General features: G+C 42.9%; 1 protein-coding gene across 2 annotated transcripts in view; it reads left to right on the top strand.

Moving 5' to 3' along the window:
• The window catches only part of Sema5a (semaphorin 5A), a 450,631-nt gene that overhangs the window by 369,198 nt on the left and 58,366 nt on the right, over positions 1-23,067 (top strand). For both annotated transcript variants that reach the window (XM_071612704.1, XM_027943895.3), the window contains exons 13-15: positions 2,143-2,260; positions 12,761-12,942; positions 15,892-16,035. In XM_071612704.1, the coding sequence (XP_071468805.1) occupies positions 2,143-2,260; positions 12,761-12,942; positions 15,892-16,035 (444 nt within the window). The remainder of the gene's footprint in view (positions 1-2,142; positions 2,261-12,760; positions 12,943-15,891; positions 16,036-23,067) is intronic.

The raw sequence follows: 23,067 nt of genomic DNA on the forward strand, positions 1-23,067 counted from the left end.
AAGAAACAGACCACTGGGAGATTCTGTAGGCTCCTTTACCAGAGAGAGGTAAATTCTAAAAATATAACAATATTTTTAGAAGAGGTGAAATAGGTACCTCCTTGTTGATGGTTAGTGCAGAATTACTACAAATACTTAGAACTTTTAGCTCATCAGGCCCTCCTACAGGACTTAATCACAGAGATAACCTGTCCCAAATGAACACTGTAGCCTTGCTTTTTAAAGGAGAAATTTAAGTCAGTTACTAAAAGAATGAGGTAGAGCTGTATTTATTGACAAGAATAATGTAGTGATAGATCACGTGGTACAGACAGCAAACCATGATCAGTGTGAGTGTGATCACATGCGTGCACATTATCTATAACAATATAAATCATACCACTGCACACAAACACTAGTAACAAGATATGACATGTGCCTACAGAGATATGTGCATATAAGCATGCTCACAGAGGCATGGAGAAGTATCTCCAGCATATTTACACTAACGTGAGCAGTGCCTACCCTTGGTGGAAAGCTTCCAGGTTGGCCTTTATAATAGTCTGGCTTGAGTTTTTTAATGAAAGTAATAAATGCACATGGCCAGAGTCCTGGGGTTACTGTGACAGGAGGTTGTTAGGATCCCTTTTCACCCTCCCTTGTCTCTACTGCTGGAAAAAGCCCTTGTAACCCTTTCTGTCTGAACTTCTTTAGGTAGTTTATAAATAATCATTGCATAATAACTTAGTAAAGCATAGTTTTCAACCCCCATCTCTCGATGTCTCCTCTGTAAACGTACGTTCTCACGGTGTGATTCTGAAGTTGCCTTTGCCCTGTTTCGAGTCTTTTTCTTAAAACAGGACAGGTGCTCACCATGCAGCACAGGTGCTGAACAGTAATGAGGCAGAGAAGATGAGCACAGCCCCTGAGCAGGCATAACGTGCAAGTTCAGGAAGCGTGACTCGTTTGTTCGTTCCCAAATTAAAAAGCTGGGTTTCCTTTCTCTAAGAATAAAAGAAAGAAAATAATTGTAATACAAAAGAAAATGGAAGGGGATGCTATTTTTAATCGAGGTTCTGTGTTCAGAAGGTTGCTGTGTGGTTTAAATGACCCAGTCCCCAGAACAGTGCCTTACTTAGGATTGCCATGTTCCATGTGCTGTGGCTGTCTTGCGTTATTCTCATCAGCAACTTGATACTTATACAACCTCCCTGCCTGCTGCTTGATGGTTGAGCTGTGACTTTTGGCCCTGCTTTGGGTGGCCTGGTAGCCGTATGAAGTCCTCCCTTGCTCTAAGTGGCGTCCTCACCCTGTGATAGGCTCAGTAGGCCTGTGGCTGGCTTCACTTCCCTGTGTATTTTTGGCTTCTCACAGTGATCCTTGTTTCTTTCCCATCCCCCCAATTTACCTCTTTTGTATTTGTAATGCAGGGGACCTAATCCTCATCTAATAATCCATGTTGTATATAAAATATTCACCATCTGCCACTCGTGATGTAATATGGTGGATATTATGTATGCAGCTATGTGTATTGCAAGTTTGAATATATGTTACAGTACTCAAAAGGAAGATATCCCTATTGCATTGAATTTCAACTAACTGCATTGAAGCATTTTAGATGTTCATGCTTTTCCTTGGGGCAGTTTCTCAAATTGTCTCTGCCTCAGTTATCTAATCGGTAAAGTGGCAATGGCATTTATGATGACTGTGATGGTGTTGCTGTTTGTGGTGACAATGGTAAAGAGGGATACTTGGACTTGCTTGTTCAAGACAAGTGTCCAGGTAATATACTGGTTTTCCTGGAGTTTATACAATTGTGTGTGTTCAATAAATGGTGCCTATTATGAAGGAGATGTTAATGATGATCACGTTGGCAGTGGTGGTACTGATGGTGAGAATAACTGTTTTGTCTTTGAGCACAGGAAAATTTTAACTTTAGCTCAGCTCGTGACACCAAAATTCTCTCGTTAGGATGGGGAGTCACCTGTCCAGTATGCTAGATAAAACAAAAATAAGTGATGTGTTACTAGATACTAGAATGTACAGGTAACTATGTTGTGCAGACTAAATGCTCACTGGTGCTCATAGCTGTCTCTGTGCCTGCTCCGAGAGGGACAGGCTAGGCAAAGCTGCCCCTCTGCTGACCCTTTGCTGTGTTTCCAGCACCTGCATTGGCGCCCAGGACCCTTACTGCGGCTGGGACGTGGTGATGAAGAAATGCACGAGCCTGGAGGAGAGCCTCAGCATGACCCAGTGGGAGCAGAGCCTCTCCACCTGCCCGGTACGTGCCCACCCATCCAGCCCCAGGAGGCACTGTCTGAGAAGCTGGCCTCCTGACCACCCACCCACACTCCCCCACGTCTCCACACCCCTCAGGTGGGAACTATCCTTGCAAATCCAGTGTGTGTTTTCTGAACTCTCTCAGCTCTTAGCTTGCAGGAAGGACACATGGATTCTGTCGCAAGCTTTTTGCTTGCGGATGTCTTAAGATACTATCATGGATCATAGTGTTGCTGAATCTTGGAATTATCCCCTGCAGTGTGGAATGGACTCTTTTGCCCCTTGTAGCACTAATAAAATGGGAGCTTCCACATCAGGACATTTCCCTCGGAGACAGTAATTTCAGAAATCAACATCAGTGCAGATTTGAAAAGAGTAAACTAAAGGATATTACTTTGACCCCATGTGGAGCCAACTAGTAGAAATTGCTCTGGGTCACGGGAAGGCCTGGGAGAAGCATCCGCGTGTGCATTCCCACGCTGAACCCTGAGGGATAAGGAGAAACATGCCTGCATTTACAGCCAGACCATGAATCCAAGAAAAGCAAACTCCACTGTTCCCTTTGCTCATCTGTTTGATTCAGGTCCTCACTTGTAGGAACTTCTTCTTTCCTTTGGAATTCTTCACCCTGTCATCTCAAATTCACTTTTCTGTTCTCATAGCATAAGAGCAAGTGCTATTAGCTTCCATGTCTTTGAAAAGCTACAAAGTCTCTCTGCCATCATATAACTGCAGGTCTCTGCATGTCAGTTATGATGGGACAGGGGTGGGAAGGGAAGTGGCACATTGGTTGTGCTAGCCTTTGCTGTCCCCCAATCCAGCAGAATCCCAGACACATCTGAGCAGTTGCTCTGCTTCCCATCAGGCACCAGCCCTCTCCACCGTCTGAACCCTATGCTCCTGCAGCCCATGCCTCAGCCTGAAGTCAGGAAATGGGACCACCAAAGGGAAGAAGGCTACGGAAGCCAGCATCCTTCCCCAGATGTGGGCATGGGGTCAGGCATCCTTCCTGCAAAGGGTCCTGTTGGTTGGTCTGTGCTGCCACACTCAGGCTCTGACAGCTCCCAAAGAGGTTAAGCTGTTGGCATCTTTCGTTATGTTGCTCCAGGTCTTTGCTTTAATAAGGAAACTTTCCTGCCATAACTCTTGAACATGGCTAGAAAAATGCCAGTGTTAGCGCTAAGTCCCTTCTGCCTCTGAACAACACTAAGAGCACAAAGGTGGTCACCTTAAATTCTTTGCAGAAGATAAACACATAATGTATACTATCTTAAATATAGCTCCCAAGTGCAGACATGTCCTTCAGAACATCTTGTTGTAGGTCTTTGACTTTGCATCTTTGACGATAGAAAAGAAAGAGACGATAACTGCAGTTCTTCTTAAGCAATAACACTCTGGCCTCAGGCCTGTGCTTATTCCAGAGAGTATTCAAGATGTGCTGATTACGTAATGGGAAACTCACACTCATGCCCTTGGTTTATAGCAAATGTGTGTCTTGGCTATTTTACAGCAAAAAAGAAAAAGAGAAAGATCCAGTATTTCAGTGACTTGAGAGTTGTTATTAGAGTTGTTTCCTGCTTATGAGAGGACAGCTTCCAGTAAAGACAGATGGACTTGCCCTGGTGCTTTGCACACAGAGCTGAGGTGTGTTTCCTGACTGAGGGCCACAGAACACTTGTAGCAAGATCGAACTTCTAATGCGAGGTGATTTCACTACACCCAACCATTTTCCTATCCTCTTACTCAATGGACTTTGTAACATAGCAAGATATGCTTTGAATAGTTGAAAACATGCAAAGAAGCCAACAGTAGGAAATAAATTATGTTGTTTGGGCAAAAAAACCCAGATAAATAAATAAACAATTTTTTAATTTATATATGCTGCCATATAGAAAATAAAAACTACTATCTAACTTATTATTCTGATTATTGGTTGTAATAATGATACTAGCTCATAAATAATAAGGAAATACTGTTTATTCATCATTGTCTAATAATCTTTTACAAAAGGGTAAGTTAGATGAAAATTATTGGCATCAGTGTAGATAGAGTAGATTCAGATATTTTTGAAAGTCATTAAAAATTTTGTTCCAGGCTAATTTTTTACTGAAATGAAAGAAAGACTTAATTTACTGGCTAACATTACTACATTCTTCATTTCTGCCTTTTCATTAGTTGCGAAGTGTACCATTGTTTTCTATGTTATAAACTCTCATGGATTGTAAGATGCAGGCTAATTTCAGAGTTAAAATACAAACAAACAAACAAACAAAACGAAAACAAAGCAAAAAATGTATTGTCAGTTAATACTTTACTTTTCTTTATCTACTTGTATATACATGAATATAAATATCTATCCAAAGGTAATATCACTTTATAAGCTGAGGTTCTGACCAAGAACAAGCATTTTCTATCCTGAAGAAAAGTGAGCAGACCCTGCTGCATTAAGCACAGTGGGTCGCAGGTGTGTCTGATATGCCAATGTCAGGCCCTCTTGTGTGAACCTACCCAGTAAATCTGCAGTATCCCTAGTCCAATATATGGCTCCACTGAGTTCCCCAAAGTGAATCTCCCAGTCATATCTCTATGGTGGCTGTGATTTATGGCTATCTTTGTTCAATTGTACTGCTGTAAGAGAACACCTAAACCTGGTGGTTGAGAAAGCACAGAAATCCACTTCTCATGCTTCTGGAGGCTGGGAAGTCCAAGATAATACACCAGCATTTGCTTTGGTTAGGGCTTCTTGCTGTGCTCTTACCTGGGGGAAGAGGAAGGCCAAGAGAGTACAGTCCTGTCTCTCAGGCCCCTATAAGAGAGGGAGGAGACTTCATGGATTGATTAGAGGCCACCCTTCAGTACTATTGTATTAGGAACATTCCAGTTTTGGAGTGACACATTCAAGTCACAGGAGTATTTATATCCTCTGCTTCCCTGAGTTCAGGTTTGAGAGGGGACCCCAAGAAACCCCAGGGAGAATTTTGGGGACCTATATTCCACAAAGAGCCCTAAGTGACCTGTTTATGGGTTTCTGTAGTCCAGAATTCAGGACACTGCTTGGCTGACATGTTGAAGAGCATTTTGTTTGCTCACAAAATTGTAATGTAAAACATGACTATCAGTTTAAGGGATCTGAAGTACTTGAGAGAGATCTAAATTAGTATATCTAGACTGATAAGAATAATGTATATGTTCCCCATCGCTTCTAATACTGCTTAACAAGGGTAAAAGGGTCTTCAGAATCTGCCTGGGCCTTATTTATACATGAACACCACCCACATCCTCTGGGGGAATGGAATTACCAGTATTCTGTACCACAGCATGTGCTGAGTTCCTGTTCCACAATACATTCTGCAACAGCTGTCAAAATGCATGACCAGATGGACACCTATGGATCTCCCAATAAGAGGATTCTGCTCAGACCCCTTTGTAATTAGCATCTGTAGATGGAAAGGGACATTAGCAATTATGAAGTCTTAAGCCCTCATTTAGAGGCAGCACTATAGACGGGAGTCTAAAGTGTTTCTCCTAAGGGTTTCATTGAGAAAAAAGCCAGGATTCAAATCCAAAATTTCTGGTATTCCCTAATATTCAGGAAAATACCATCTCCCCAATGCAGTAGCCGGTATGTGGACATTAACCCAATTATTACCCTGCCTATTATGCTTAGAGAACAAGCAAGAATTATTTCTGAGTTTTGTGTGAAACCTACTAATACAGAAGGAATAGGGAACTAAGGTTAGGCTGGTGTCTAGACCATGTGTTCAGGGTCATGTGAAGTCATTTTGAAGGGATTGCCCCATTCAGCTCATGGTGTCCCCAGGGATTGGCAGTATTGCTCCCATTTAGGTGATCGAGGAACTGGGACTCGGAGGTCTTTAATTAGATTGCCCCTCTCACCAGCACTGTCAGGGACCACACAGTACTCCAGATTAGCTCTCCTCCAAGGTGCTCTCTGTATAATGCATTTGTAGAGCTGGACTAACAGATGAAATTCAACTAACATCAGGACACCAGACAAGCCTTCCTGAGGAACATGTCCAATATCCTGTTTTGTCGCTATCTGGGGCAAAAGGTACAATAAAATCTGAAAATAAATAAAGGAAGGTCTACTAATTCTGAAAATATACCCAAATAGAAATTATAAAACTTTAGTCATAGGAGGATAAAGGTTTTAGTATAGTAAAAATCTAAAGGTGTACTGCAGGGAACTCTGTACTCACCAAATAAATCTACACCTTGGTGAGTTGAGAATGAATCATTTGAACATTAATGATGAATCAAACATAGGATTATAGGTTATGCTTAACAAAAATTGGATCTTCCTTATTTAGAAATTCCTGGGTGAAGGGGAATTAGCTATTGCACAACGAGGAGTGTATGATGATATAAATTTTATTTCTTTGAGACTCTCACCAAGAAAGGATCTCAAGAATTGCATTACAGAACAACCTGGCTGAGATCACAGGTTCTGCACTCAGCTTGTTTGTACTAATTCTCAGAACTCTTAGAACCAGAGTGACTGAACAAATTGCTTATCCCACCTAAGCCTCAGCTTTCTACATCGGGAGGTAGACACCGGATGTGGTGTAGAGTGTGAGGTAATTAATATGTGTACATACTAGTGCTTGGAGCATACTAAACAGATGATCCCTGGTACGTGTTTTATTATGGTTTCAGATTTAATGTATAATTATATAAAGCACATACGCTAAAGAGAAAGTCACTTGAAAAAAATCTGGAAGAAATCAGAACTACAAAGAATTTATTCTAGATAATTTATTCCACTCCCCAGGGCTGGGGACCAAACCAGGACCTTGTGCATGGTGGACAAACGCTTTACCTTTGAGCTATATCCCCGTTCCAAATGGCTTTGTTTCTTATTGTCTGTTTAAGGAAAGCTAAGAAAAAGAAGATATGAAGAAGAAAAGCTAAAGAACATACCCCATTATTCATAATTCTATTTTCTAGGCAGATTCTTAAAATTATAATAGAGTCAAAGCCAACACAAGTGCACGGCTTAATGCAGGGTGTAGGGTCCTCATGTACTACTCCCATGCTTCTCTGAGGATTGTAAGTTCTCCTAGCTCCTAAATGTAATGGGACCAACTGCAAAGGCATTGGAATGACTGTTGCCCCTAAAGGGTGCAGCTACCCCAGCCCTGGCCAGACCTGAAGCCACATCTCTACCTTGCAGAATTGCATTCACTCTGTGCTCCCACTAATGCTGCGTCTGATGCAGTTCCCTTCCTTCCCAGTGTTTTATGAGGATCTCTGCTCTGTTCTATTGGCCTCCTCCCTCTTCATTCATTATCATTTATTTCAAATTCTTCTTCTCTCTTCCTCTGTCATCCTTATTGGTTCATTTCCTGCCCAGGCATATACTTGGAAAAGGAACATTTTCGTAAAACCCAGTTATCTCAGGCCAGACCTAAAGGTTAAAAAAAAAAAAATCAAACTCACCAAGAATATCCAGGCATTGCTTCCAGGTGGGAAGCAGGAGGAGATCATTTCCCTGGGCCACCTAGCCATGCTTGGAGACAATTTGGGTCGTCATAACTTGGGGTGAGGTACTATTGGAATCTAGTGGGAGGAGACCAGGATTGTCACTGAAGATCAAATCATTCTGCATTGCTCAGGACAGACTCCCACCACCTGTGTGTTAGTCATTCATAGTGGTGACTAAAACATCTGACAAGGACAACCTAGAGGAGGAAAGGCTTATTGTGGCTCATGGTCCAGAGGTTCAGTCCATGGTTGGCTGGATCCTTTGCTCTGGCCTGAGATGAGGCAGAACAACATGACAGAGGAAAGCTGTTAGCTCCTGGCTGTCAGAAAGCAGAGAGGAGGCGGGGGTGGGGGTGGAGAAGAGAAAAAGACGGAGTGCACAAAGTCATGCCCCTCATACTACTACTGCTTCCTCCAGCCATGCCCCATCCGTGGATAGTTCCACCCAGCAGTCCATTCAAATTATTAATCCATCAAATGGATTAATCCATTCACCGTGTAATAGCCTTCACAGTGTGTCATTTCTCTCCTGAACATTGTTGTCTTTCCATGAGCTTTCAGAGAAACATCCCAGATGCAAACCGTATCACTCTTCAACAAAGAACTCTCTATCTTGCCCAATGTCACTAGTGATGATATCCAAAAATCCTGAACTAGTGGGGAAAAGGGCCCTCCAGTATCCCTAACTACTCCTCTAGATCACTACTTGTGTAGTTGTTTACAAGTTAAAAAACTTCTTTGAATCTTAATTTTTTTTTCTGTAAACATAGTATAAATGGGCTGTAATCAATAGGATTGCATATGCCTAATACTAATAGAGTTCTTTGGGGGTAGGACCTAAGAGAGGACTATTTTCATCCTGCCACACATCAAGAGGTGACATTTTCAGGTCTGATTCTGCTGCCTTGTTTGGGAAGGACACTGCGTGAACAGGTCTGATTCTTCAAACCTTCTCCTCTTGCTCACAAAGTGGTGACGGATGAGCTGAACATTGCCTCCTTACATGCCAGTGTCCGAATGGAAAGAGAAGAGTTTCTTCCTCTTATCTGAAGGAAAATGATTTCTGGAAGCTTCTTGCAATCTGCTTTTGAGTCTCAATGGCCCCATTTGGGTCACATGTCTATTCTTAGATGTACTACTGTCCAAGTGAGGAGCCACTGGGGGATGTAGGAAGGCAGAGCCTACAGCGGTGAATTCCCCGGGTCTTCTTCAGTTCAGGACTGCGCCTCTCACAGGGGCTTCATGCCTCCATGACAGCAGCTCAACAGAGCTGCTCCTGTCCAGGCTGCAACCCTCAAATGTCAGCAGCAACCTTAGCCACCCCTCGGGTCTGCAAGCTTAGTGTGTTAGTCAGCTTCTTTATTATTATTATTATTATTATTATTATTTATATATGACAGCAGAATGCATTACAACTCTTATTACACATATAGAGCTCAATTTTTCATATCTCTGGTTGTATACTTAGTATACTTACACCAATTTGGGTCCTCATACATGTACTTTGGATAATAATGATACATGTACTTTGGATAATAATAATAATAATAATTAATAATGATTAATAAACATTCAACCATCATTAATTACCCCATGCCCCCTTCCTTCCCCTCTCACCCCTGTGCCCTACCTAGAATTCATCTATTCCTCCCATGCTCCTGCTCCCCATCCCTCTATGAATCAGCTTCCTTATAGCAAAGAAAACATTTGGCATTTGTTTTTTGGGGATTGGCTAACTTCACTTAGCATTATCTTCTCTAACTCTATCCATTCACCTGCAAATCCCATGATTTTACTCTCTTTTATTGCTGAGTAATATTCCATTGTGTAGATATGCCACATTTTCTTTATCCATTCATCTACTAAGGGGCATCTAGGTTGGTTCCACAATTTAGCTTGTGAATTGTGCTGCTATAAACATTGATGTGGCTATGTCCCTGTAGTATGTTGTTTTTAAGTCCTTTGGGTATAGACCGAGGAGAGGGATTGCTGGGTCAAATGGTGGTTCCATTCCCAATTTTCCAAGGAATCTCCATACTGCTTTCCATATTGGCTGCACCAATTTGCAGTCCCACCAGCAGTGTATGAGTGTGCCTTTTTTCCCACATCCTCGCCAACACTTATTGTTGTTTGTCTTCATAATAGCTGCCATTCTGACTGGAGTGAGATGAACTCTTAGAGTGGTTTTGATTTGCATTTCTCTATAATTGCTAGTGTTAGTCAGCTTTTTATCACTGTGATCAAAATAGCTGACAAGAACAACTTAGAGGAAGAAAAGTCTGTTTTGGCTCGCAGTTCCAGAGGTTTAGTCTATGGTTGGCCCTGGGGTGGAGCAGATGAACTTGGCAGAAGTGCGGGTGGAGGAGTGCTGCTCAGTTCATGGAAGCCAGGAAGCAGAGAGAGAGGAGAGGGCTGCAGGGAAGAGGCACCCTTCCAGAGCCTGGACCTCCTCCACCTCCTCCAGCCACGTCCCACCAGCCTGTGGTGACCACACAGTCCATTCAAGCTAGGACAGACTGACCAGGACACAGCTCTCATAATCTAATCATTTCACTCTGAATATTCTGGCATTAACACAGGAGTCTCTGGGGGACCCCTCATTTCCCACCGCAGCACTCAGGTTACGCACAGCTTCCTGCCCGGTGGGTCCTGGGGCCATCTTCCCCCCTTGGAGGTTTCCTTAGCTCAGCACATACCTCGGCTCTTGGTGCCTCATCTAATTCTCTTTATAGTCTCTTGGATTTTGAGTTCTGTTTCCTGCCAGGACCATGACAAGGACAAGTTCTTCGTCCCTGGATTTGTCATCTTTGGTACCCCACTTATGTCATAAAGATGGGTTACTTTCAGGTTTATAGTTTGTGGGACTCTTTTTCCTGACGATGAAGTCATCTTCTGGAAGTTTCTGTGTTTCTTCTCCCAAAATGGCTAGATTGAAGTCTAATCCACAGAAACACAGGCCTGCAAGGGAGGAAGAGGCATTTTATGTTAGATTTTAGGATGAAGATAATGTGTTTCACCACTTGAATGTTGGTATCTCGAGTTACCATGCTGTTCTGGTTATGTTTGCACTTTGCCCTATTTTAAAATTCCCCTGTTTTTAAACTCTTTGGTTTTCTGCATCACTTGGGGTGAACTGCCACATGTTGTTTGTTAAATGTGTGTTAAGGGTCATTAGGAAGGACAATCACCTGCCCCTAAGTCACACACAGCAGCCCCATGGTACCCGCTTGGCACAGTCCTGCCCTGTTCATCCGTTCACCAATAGCCAGCTCAGCAGGAGACACCTTGTATTCCTGAGCATACCCAATGAGCCCCAACTGTCCTCAATTAAAAACAAGCTATGAAGTGTTTTCAATGTGAAATTTCTCCAAATAGTAGGAGGTCCCTTGTCTTTTTATCCCTAGTAAGAACTCTTGTCACCAGTTTCCATCCCAGCAAGACACCTCCAAGCCAGAGGCAGACAGACACAGCTAAGATTTGGGGACCCTTGAAAACTGAGTTCCTTATAGTCCAGACTTGGTCTTGTCTGAGCCTGAGCTTCATTTGCATGCTTCCAGGGAGGCAAACAGGTACTTTATTTGTTTGTGAAGCCAAATAGAACTGTCTGGGGCAGGTGTGTGATACTGTCAGTGTCACTTCCAGCCTACACGCACCCTGTGGGCACCACAGTGGAAGAAAACTGGCTTTGCAGGGCTCCCCAGAGCACCCCGCGCCCTGTCCCTGACAACACAGTCACAGCAGTAATGACAGGTGTGAATAGTCAGAGTACTATGGACCTGTATTGTGTAAACATTGTACAAATGTTCTGTCTGGTCACCAATATTCCTAGATGCCAGTTCCATGGTCAGTCAAGCCACTGATGCTTTGTATAGTACAAGCAACAATGGCACTGTTCATGGATCAGGCAGTGGTCTGGGTGTAGAGCATGTGAGCACTTGTTAGCACAGGCCTGCTTAAATCACAGGGAGAGTAACTACAGATCCGTCATGCGTGTATGCAGGAGTCTTCTAGACAGGGGAAAGAGGAAGGCCGTTAAAAGGGTGGAGAATGAATGTGGAAAATCCCCAACAGCAGGATCTTTGCTGCTTTGCCAAGAGAATCTGTCCAATTGGTAGTTTGAGTCCACATGGCAGGCAAGGCTTGGAGCAGCAGCATGGTCTGCATCCAGGCAGGAGCTGCAGATAGACACCACAGGGGCCGGGGAATGGGCATGTTTTCCTGGTGGGCAATGGTGGGAGCACTCAGCACTTGGCAGCCGTGATGCTCTTTGTCACCACTCGAGCTGCCCTCAGCCTCAGCAGTCCTCGCCAGCTCCTTCACCTGCACCGTCTTCACCTGAGGGGCCAATACAGTGTCCATCCCAGATCCCAGATGCTTGTTGACTGTTCCCTGCTCAGGGACCATAGCCCTGGCCGTGAGCCACATGGGATTTTGCAGGTGGTAATGATACGTGTGGAGCCCCCACTGGCCTGCAGAGCCCCAGAGGCTTGATTGGGTCCTGGCCCCCAGAGCTGCTGCAGCTCCTGTTGCCCACGGGCTCTCAGAGCATGTGAACCCTACCTTGCCAGGTAGAGGCGCCCCTGGAGCTGGGTGGGTTTCCATAACTACTTCACCAATGTTTCATTTTTAATAATGTACTTAGACAGGCAACAGGTGTGTACCTTGGTGATGTTTTCACTCCCGTTAATCTTGCTCCTTGGATTTCCCATATCAGGGGACCATACTTCCCAAACCCTATTGCCAGGTCAGGGGCATCTTTCACTCTTTCATCCCTTCCTCCTCCTTTCTTTCCCTCATTTTTCCTTCTTCTTTCCTCTGTAACTCCCTCCCCAACCGTTGACCCCAGGGCTCCACTTTGACTTGGTCCCTCACACATCCCTGTAATTTTAGAAACACTCCTCCGTGGGGTTCTGATGTCTCCAGGGCTCTTCCAAGGTCACTCCGACTCGCTTGCAGTTTAACACGTCCCGGCACTCTCACTTCTGTCTGCTCCTAGATCAGGAATCTCACTGTGGACGGGCACTTTGGACCATGGTCTCCGTGGACGCCCTGCACGCACACGGATGGCACTGCTGTGGGATCCTGCCTCTGCCGGTCCCGTTCCTGTGACAGCCCGGCCCCCCAGTGTGGCGGCTGGCAGTGCAAAGGCCCCAGCATGGAGATCGCCAACTGTTCCAGGTGCGTCCCCCAGACTGCTCTGGTGTACTCAGGTGCTGGGGCATTCGGTAAATCATTCCTAATGCACACCTTTCCTAGGAGACAATGGGGGGCGAAAAGGCCGGGGGACATCCACCTCTTAAAATTTACGGGGTCTGGGGAAGAAAAAATTAAATTATAAATTAGAAGGAATTTAAAACTACAAGTTAGATCATAAATCTAAACCTGTTCATATGCTCATCATTAGTGTAGGGAAAATATTACTAATTTACGCCGCATGATTGGATTGGTTCCGGGATGTGTCCATGTTACTGAAATAAACTATTTCTGCAATACATAGACAATCATCCCCACTGTAGAACAAATATATTAGGTGGAAGATAGAAGAAGCCAAATCTTTTCATGATCAGAAGTCTGCTCTGTAGTCAGAGCTCAGGTCTCCACTTAGTGACACTGGGCTCTGGGTGACCAGGAGAACACTTCAAATAATGTGATCCATGGAGTAGGTTTCCTGTTTTCTTTGTTAAAAATGAATGAATAAATAAATTTTATAAAGCTACACTAGTTTACATCGTGCCCTGCTCCTGTAGCACCCTGTCCACAAACATCAGTACATCCTCTGAGACCGTCTTCAAGCACCCTCCTTGCGTGTACACTAATGCAGAATGTTAAAAAGTGTTCTTCTTGTCATGAGCCCATCTAAACATGCAGAGAGCATGTGGACATTTGTCTATGAAGTCACAGACAGAGGAAATTCTGTGGGGGGAATCAAACTATGCAAGAACCCTGGACAGGAAGTCTCAGCATGCCCTAGAGAAGGGATAAGAAAGGGGACATGCAGATAGGACAGGTGATGTTGGCATCTGCTGACAGTCTTTGCAGGGTAATTGGCTCACCCACAAAGTTGAAGGAGCCATTTGGGGCTGCAGAGATAAGATTGTACAACAGAAGGCACGGGCACCATCAAATTGTGTGTTGCCTGCTGTCCACACTCTAAGTGGCCACCATTGATGACAGGCAGAAACTTCATAAATGCTGCCAAGCTGCCATCATCTGAAGATTACCATAAGTGGCTGATGTCCTTTCTATACTGCTTAATTACAAAAGAGCTATCTGAGTGCATTGTTGACTGGTTTATTTATACATCTTCAGTGTTTATTCTAGTCAGAAAGTCATTATCTAAGTTGTCTTGAAATACAACGGGTGGTTATTTTAAACTTAAAAATCAAATAAGCGAACCAGTTCTAACAATATTTTAAACACATAAGTGAATTGTCTCATACACACTTAATCATTGAGATGTTCCAGCTGACGATATGTGATTAGTCTGTGATGCTTTTTTGGTTGCCTGCTGCTGTGTCTACCACTGGACAGCATTTAGAAGCATGTCAACCCAGTTCCATGTAGTGAACACATACATTTACAATTGCATTCATTTATTTCATCACTTATTCTGTGTATTATAAGAAGAATATATCATAAAATTCCACATTTGTTAAAATGTTTAGGAAATTAAGAATTTCAAAACAATTTTGAAAGCAGTGTTTTCAGCATCATCTAACATTTATTTTATATGTAAATAAGCTGAATATTTCAATTAATTACTTGAGTAATTTGTAAGAATATAGTTAGAGGGTAAAGAAACTAGCTAATTATTTTTAAGAAAAACATGGAAGTCTTACTTTGATTAAATTACCATAAAGCAGCTTTATTATAATATGCACAAGGCTAACAATGTAGATTTTATTTATATCACTGCTAAGTTTCAGCAAATAAAGTGGGGAATATTAGATACACTAAGAAACTTCTTTGAGGAATTTTCATTTTAGATTGTCTTAAAGTTAAGGTTTAAATTATTATTTATACCTGTGTTTTTAGTGGCATAGTTGTGGACCTGGTGTTTCTAAAGGAATGTACAAAGTAAAAAACAGAGAGTTTAAGTGATTCGATTTCCCCACCCTGTGGAAACACAAATCCCATGGGTGAGGTTAGGAGTGCCTATGGAAATCCACATGTGGTACAGAAGTAGAACTCACTCCACATGCACTAGACCCTCTACATGGGAGTTTGAACTCTGCATTTAATCGATATCTGAATACCTAAAATCCCCAAATACCTACAATTTATTTTTTAATATCAGGGAAGAATAGCTAAGGGAGACGTCTAAATTATAAATGACCATGAATTTAGGCATTTTAAGGAAAAAAATATAATACTGAAATAATTCCTCTTGTTGTCAATCATGGTTTATTTTATAAAATCATCTAATTCTACTTTTATTTTATAATTTTGTCTATCTGCATTATTGTATGTCTGTGATGCATAGAGACAGATTCATGTAATTTGCACTCCTTGTTTATGCTGTTTATATTTTGTCACTTTTCAAGGATCTGAACTTAAATGTTCCTCCTTCATTTGTATCAGAGGTCTGACTTGACACCTGAGCCTGGTAGCACTCTTTGTGCACACGATGCCCTCAGGAGGGTTGCTCACTCTCTGATGTTAGTAGATCTGAAAGGAGGTGTTGGTAGAGTTTTAAATGACTCTTTGGTTCCCAGCTGCACTTTCCAGAGATGATAATGGATGCAATACAAGTCAAACAAAATCACAAAATCTGGATATTTAGGGATTTACTTCTAATTGCTTTTTAGTAAAATAAACTATTAACATTTTTCATGATTAAAGTTTCTTAGTTTCGTGACACCGCTCATTTAAAATGATTTACAGTGTGCTTAAAATTGCATTTTTAAATTTCCTGTCTTACCTCTAAAATCAGATGTCAAGGAGTAGGGGGCTCACAGTCATTGAAGTTCCCCTGACCCAGCCCATTCAGGCCACCCTGGCATTCCCTCTCCCCAGGGGCACCACAGTCATGTGGTGACCCAGGGCCATGTGCATTTGCAGTGGGTGCGCAGGGGCTTGGACTCTGAGCCAGTGTGACCTAGTGATTGTGTGGCTTCTTTTCCCTAGGAACGGAGGCTGGACTCCCTGGACCTCATGGTCGCCCTGCAGCACCACCTGTGGGATCGGCTTCCAGGTGCGGCAGCGGTCTTGCAGCAACCCCACCCCCAGGCATGGGGGCCGGGTGTGTGTGGGACAGAACCGTGAGGAGAGGTACGTGCCAAGCTGCCCAGCAGAGCATCCCCAGCTTCCTCCCATTGGTGTGGTCAGTTTCCGTTTGGATCGAGCTGAGCTTATCTGTGGCATCCCTTTTGGTTGAGCTGAATTATCCTCTTCCTTTTGTGACATCTTTATTTTGACCAAAACCTCCTATTAAGAGCACTTTTCCCATTCTGCTGCCTGCATGGTTGGGCTGGCTCAGCTGAGGAATTCCCAAGGCTATGGAGACACCCAGGCTGCAGGCCTCTCTGAGATGGGCTCCTGGAAACTCAGAAAATGAGTCTGCTGGAGAACGATCATTCTTGAGAGACCTCAGCTACACCAGTCACCACAGCTGCAATTCCCAGGAGAACCCAAAAGGGTCAGGTCCAGGTGCTGTGGGGCAGGTAAAGTAAAGTTTGCATCAGAATAAAATGCAGCAGCTGGAATACAGGTGCAAACACACTGAGGCTTTGGTTGTGTTCACAACCACACACTAATTGTTAACAAACACCCTCGGGGAGGATGCATTGGACCTGAAGTGGGGATTCTTTTCCATGTGCATTTTAACCTTCCATCACATCACAGCAGTCTGTCAGTTTAGTCTTGGATCTAATCATTTGTTTCTTCCTTTAGAATGAGAGGTTTGTTTTCATCCTCATAATTCATAGCTGTGATCATTAAATCTTTCTTGTCTTTTTAATGTGTGTTCCAGTTTGTCACTATTGGGAGAAAAAAACCACATAGGTGAATTTCACAGAACTTTCTGGATTCTTATTCTGCTGTACTGACATCAAGTTATTATTCCAGTGCCTTTTAATGAAAAGGTAGTAGGCTTGTATTTAGTGTCATGCATTCCAAAGAATGTCTTACAAAAGCACTGTGAATAGTTATTTGTGGTGCAATTAGTACTTACATATTAAAAAAATAAAAATGAATACTAACAGGCTTGCTGTGTGGACAGTTTTCTCATAGGAATTTATTACAACCTGAAATCAACTAGGGAGAACCATTATTTCTTCCCTCACTGTGTTGCTCACTTACCGAATAATATTTCATTCTTTTGAATAGGAGGAAAAGGAAGATGGTCATGTTTGAAATAGTCCTGTGAGACGGTCCTGTACGGGTCTGTCATTTTCCATCTAACACCAGTTGAGAAGTGGGAAAGCCAATTATAGAAAAAATGTCTCCACGCTATTTATGAACCTTGTTAGATTTAAAACTGATGGGAAGTTTCTGAGTGCTGGGAGTTGTCAGGTAGTGCAGTCCACTGGGCAAAGACATCTTCATTTGTGCAAAGGCTTTCCTGGAGTCAAGGTGCTGCCACAGCATAACAAGGTGGACAGGAAGACGCTGCCCACCTCTGCGGCCACAGTATGTGCACGCTCTGTATGTGAGTAGCATTGTTCATAAAGCTATGCTTGCAGAAAAAGATCTGGAGAAAGAATGGCCAGTGGTTTGGGGCCATTACACTGAAAACGTTCCTTATTTCCGGAAGACTAATGAACATCTTTTAGGGCTGGGTATGTGCTTGCTTACTGGAGGAAAACTTAAGTTCAGCAATGAAGAAGCAGATGGTAAAGACAGAGACTGTATAATATTTTCATGAAATTGAAGTCTCTCTACTGAATATAGTCTTGCTGTGTGAAAAACCAACCAAACAAAGAACAACAACAACAAATTAAGTATCTGATAGGCTTTCGTCTTCATAAGCAAAAGGTTCTTAGAAATCTCTTTGCCCTGTTGCAAAAGAAGTCTCTCCATATAAGTAAAACCAAAGGAAAACTTTGCTCATTCTGACAATGGAGATATTTGAGATTAGATTAAAGGAGACCGTGATCTCCATGGGAAGGTACAAAGTTCTAAGGAATAGGCACATTAAATGATTAACAAGATCATGCTTATTTAAAAACCATCAAACCTAAAGAATTCCTGGGTGACCAAAAGTGAATAAATTGATTTTCTCAAAAAAAAAAAAAAAAAAAAAAAAAAAAAATCCCTGAGTTAATGCCAGGATCACAGTTAATGACTTTGGGACAAAATCTCCAATGTGTGGGAGCTTAATTGTATCAATAGTCTCTGAAATTTTCACACTACTTTTAAAAAAATCAATAGATAAATAATATATCTCACTTATTGTTTTCATATATGTTAGCATGTATGGACAGTTTATTTTCTTTTTATTCCTTGGATTTTCCTGAGTATCCAAAAAATTAAAGGCACCAAGAGGGCCACCAATGGATAGAAGAAAGGGACATTGTTATAAATATTATCAAAATGTAGATGTGATTGTATGTATTACTTTTCGCCTGCTGTGTCATAATCATTCCACAAACTAAAACAACCAGGGTTATTATTTCACGGTCTTAGAGGGACTGGTGTTCCTACAGAGCTTACCAGAATCCTATGCACATGGCCAGTCAGGGTTGAGTTTGTAGACACATGACCCTCCCCTGCGTGGTCTTTCTCCCTCAAATCTGTCCAGGAGTGTCCTCCAAGATGGCAGCCCAGTCCGAGGTAACAAAACCATAAGAGGACCCAACGCTTGCCATATTCTATTGGTTCGAAGTCAGCCACAGGCCGTCAGGATGAGGGGGATGCCTCAGGGTGTGCATGTCAGGGGCAGGGCCATCAAGGTCTCCTTAGGGTCTTCCTGCCACAGGTGATCTCTGTTCCATTGTCACTCATGCCCTCCACATGCAAAATGCCTTTCACTTAATCCCAAGGTCCCCCAAAGTCTTATCCTATTCAGTCATCTTCCCCAAGCCCAGAATTTTACCATTCAAGTCAGTCTCAGACACGCATGAGGCTCCCTGGGTGCTGGGCCTCTTGGTCTGCCATTCTCTAAACGAGAGGCAAGTTACCACTCGATATGCAACAGTCGGGCAGGGAAAGGATGCCAGCAGGAGATGTTGCTGTTTAAAAAGAGGCAGATGGAAATAACAGGGAACTCGCTGCTCCCTGGGAATGCCGGACCCTAGCCAGGCAGGCCTTGGGAGGTGCTCAGATGAAGTTTGGATCTGCCCAATTTGCTTCCGTCTACACAACTGGCTCGTCCCTATTTTCTTAAAGGTATCAAGCACCTGCAGCCTGTCAGCCCAATTGCCAGTGCTGTGCTGGGTTTCCCTCAGGCTTTCATTTAAATGGTCTCTGTCCCTGTTAACCCAAGCGGGTGGTATTTTTGCTAAAATAACCTTCAGAAGAACTTTATGGCTCTTCATGGGTTTCCCTGGGGTCTCCCCACTGGACAGAAGCCACACCTGCAGATCTCCCTAAGATAGCCCTACTGTGCCTTCGGGTGCCCCAGCAGCCTGGGAGACAGAGCCCTCCTGTTCCTAGGGTCCCCCTGCGACCAAGAGGATCCCTGAGCCACCCCTTGCTTGTGACATCTTAGAAGGATGCTATGCTTGAACTCCATGTTACTCTGATTCTCTTATATTTCTGAGTTTTCACAGTAATACCCTTAGCTTTCCCCTGAGGCCAGCTTTTCCTGATGGTGCTTAGAAGCTGTTTCTTAGTTTTGGCATCTTTGGCATCAGGAGAAGCAGGTTCCCCAAAACCATGCAGCCTCTGTTTGCTTTGTTGAATGGAGTGGCCCTCAATTCTCTCTCCTCCTACATTTTACTGTGAGCAGCAAGTGCTGGGGCAGCACCTTGCACACTGTCCTCCTGAGTTTCTGTAGTTGTGTGACCCGCTTGGCTACAGGTTCCTCTTTCCATGATTATGGTAGGTAATCATTTTGGAAGCTTTCTACCTTTGGATAACTAAGCTTTCCCTTCTTCCAGTTTCTAATCACATGCTCCTATCTCCTTGTTATTTTTATTGTAGTAAATTACAGACAACGTGAACTAGCCACTTACCCACTTTTAAGTGTATAGTTGACAACCGTTAACACATGGATAGCGTGGTGCAGCCATAGCCTCCCGTCTCCATAGCCTTCTCCTTGCTCCTAAGCAGTGTATCCCCATCCTAGCATCCTCTAACCCCTGGCAACCTCCAACCCCATCTCTGTCCATTTGCCTGTTATGATCTGCATTTCATGTAAGTGGAACCCCAGTGTTGCCCTTTGCCATCTCTCTTGGCTCACTTAGCATTATGGGTTCAGGTTCATGGACATTGTAGTTGGACCAGAATCTCATTCCTTTCTTAAGGCTTAATAGTATTCAGCTGTATGGCTGTAAGTGCCTTTACTTATCCATTTGGCCATAAGTGGTGCCCACGTGGGCTATTTCTACATTTTGCATATTGCCAAAAATGTGATGATGAACATTGGTGTACAGGTATCTGTTCAAGTTCCTGTTAAATTCTTCTGTGCATGTGTCTAGGACTGAAGTTTCTGGGTCGTATGTTAATTCTTTGTTTAGCTTTTGGAGGAACTGCCAAAGAGCTTTCCACTAAGATCTCTCCATTGAACATTCTTAACAGCAATGTATGAGTGTTCTAATTCTTCCAGATTCTTGCCAACACTATTTTCTTGCTTTTGACTATAGTCACCCTACTGTGTATAAAGTGAGTATAATAAAGTGTATAAAGTGAGTCTTATCATGGTTTTGATTGGCATTTCCCTAATGACTAAATGTGCTCATTGTATATATTATTTGAAGAAATATCTAATTGAGTCCTTTTCCTATTTTCTAATTGGCTTGTCTTTTTCATCATGCAGTTTAGTTATTTATCCTAGTTTGTTCAAAAACCCTTGCTGGCAGCATCCTCAAATCCAAATTTCTACTAATAGGCTTTACAAGTTGATTTAAGCTTTCTCTATAATGTTCCTCAAATTCTTTCTTCTACCTCTTCTCTGATCCCAAAGGCACTTTCCCCATTTGGGGGGATTTATTTATTTATTTATTTATTTATTTATTTATTTATTTATTTATTTATTTTAGGAACACCATACTCCACACTGCTATGATATCTTCTAGTAGTCATCACATAACAGTGTTGTTATCACAAATGTGCTGTTTCAAGCACCTCCTGTGTTAGCTTGCCGCTTCTCTGGGTTTCAATCCTAGACACAGCTCCGCTATCTTTGGTGGTGGGGTGGCAGTCTGCAATGTAAGTGCACACCAGGCTCCCATTGAGCTAGAGGAGAGGCATCTGCTTCTTAGACCAGACAGTTGTGGCAACCATCACGTCCTTGCAGGCTGACCACCTAAGGGCCTCAGTTTTTCACTGGATATAAACTAGAGTATACCCTCACTTCTTTAATACCAGGCATTACTCACCTTACTGGTTGCTTCCTCGAAGACAGAAAGAGAAACTTCCCTAAAGTAAAGGCATTATGATCTTACATGTCATAATCACAGAAATGACTTTCATCACCTTGGACATATTCTGTTGGCTAGAAGTGAGTGACAATTTTGTCTTGCCCATCCTCAGTTGGAGGGGATTAAGCAAAGTGTGAGTTCCAGCAGGTGGGTATCAGATGGGCCACATTAGAGTCTGTACAATGCATTATCAAACCTTAGGGTCTTAAGAACCAATGGGATTTCATTATATGATTATTTTTGTCTTTATGGTATGTTTGCTTCATGTTGTGATAAACCAAAGTGAGGTTTTCTGCACATTGTTACTCTGTTCTGACATGTTGTCTTAAATATCATGGTGGACTTTATATATATATACAGTTTTTTTCTGGCTGCATAAGAGATTGAATTACTCCAGTATTCCCCAATAAAAGGATTATTACTTACCATGAACAATGAGAAAATGGCTCTTGAAAGGGCTCTCCTTGGTTCAGCCTGACAAGTTGTAGTAAGGAACTACCTTGGACCCAACTGGAATGGAATGGTTTGTAGCATAAAGAAATGCGAGAAGCAGCATGGTGCAGTGTTGAGACCCTGCCTGTGTGGAATTGTGAAGGCTTTTCCTTCACAGAGACTAGGTTTATGGAAAAATGGATAATTTATGGAGAAACACGGTGGGTCATCAGTTAGCTTTTAAATGCAAAATAAGAATGAGCAGTCATGAGCAAAATTAAAATCTTAATTTTTAATGCATCATGAAATGCATCTGTGACTTTCATTGCTTTAAGATACTAGAGTACTAACAGAGCCAATAAAAATTTAGGAACATTTAGCTGGTCATCTGGTAAAGGCCAGAAGCAGCCTCGGAACCAGAGAAAGGAGGAGCCGACTACTGGCCCGTTGTGTGGACACTTTTGTCTGTAAATTAATCAAGATCCTTAAGCAGAGATGCCAGGTCTCTGGTTTCCCATCATTGTTGGTGTTCCCTGGTCTAATGAGGGGGCTTCTCTTGGGGGTGCAGCTGGTTGGGGTCAGGGTGAGGAGAGCCAGAAGGAAACTGATCTCTCACAGTGGCAGGGGATCCAGGCATGGGGCCTTCTAGGGGCTCTGCCTCTGAGCAGTCTCTTCCAGCCTGAATTCCTGGGGGTAAACCCAGACACAAAGGGGAGAGATAGCCTAGCAATTTCTGTTTACCTCTGACCTTTCTCATCACAGTCTTGGAATTACAGAGAGTGACAACTCAGGAAATCCTGGGGTGGCCTGTTTCATAGGACTACTGTGGAGGGAGGAAGAGGGAAAAAGAGAAGGCCATTAGCTGACAACCTTAAAATGCAGCCCTGGAGATGATTTATTGACAATGTTGGAAAGTTCTGGTCTACATGCACAGGTTACCCTGCAGTAGATCTGTAACTATAATAACAGGCTGAGAGTTTTCAGAGGTGGCCTGCTGCAGGGAAATACAAGAAAGTATTTATGCGTTATGATTTATTTTGCTCTGGGGATATGGTAGCTCAGATGCTGAGCTTTTTATTAAAATTCAAGGGCTCTATGAGCATTTTTAGTAAGACTTTCCTTTGCCCTTGCTGCCCTTTGTGTGTGTGCGAGTGTGCATGTGCACTGAAAACTGAAATTAGGGAAAACAAGTCTAATAAGCCATACCTTTAAATATCAGTTTAGAAATGGTTCTATTTACATACACGTGGACATTTAGAATTAAACGCAGAGTGTGTTCTGAGGTCCTGAGTTTTCTTGACTTCCCTAAAACCTGCTCTCAAAACAAAAGACAGTTTCCTCCTGGAAT

This window comes from Marmota flaviventris, chromosome 5 (assembly GCF_047511675.1).
Source record: "Marmota flaviventris isolate mMarFla1 chromosome 5, mMarFla1.hap1, whole genome shotgun sequence".
Taxonomy (NCBI): domain Eukaryota; kingdom Metazoa; phylum Chordata; class Mammalia; order Rodentia; family Sciuridae; genus Marmota; species Marmota flaviventris.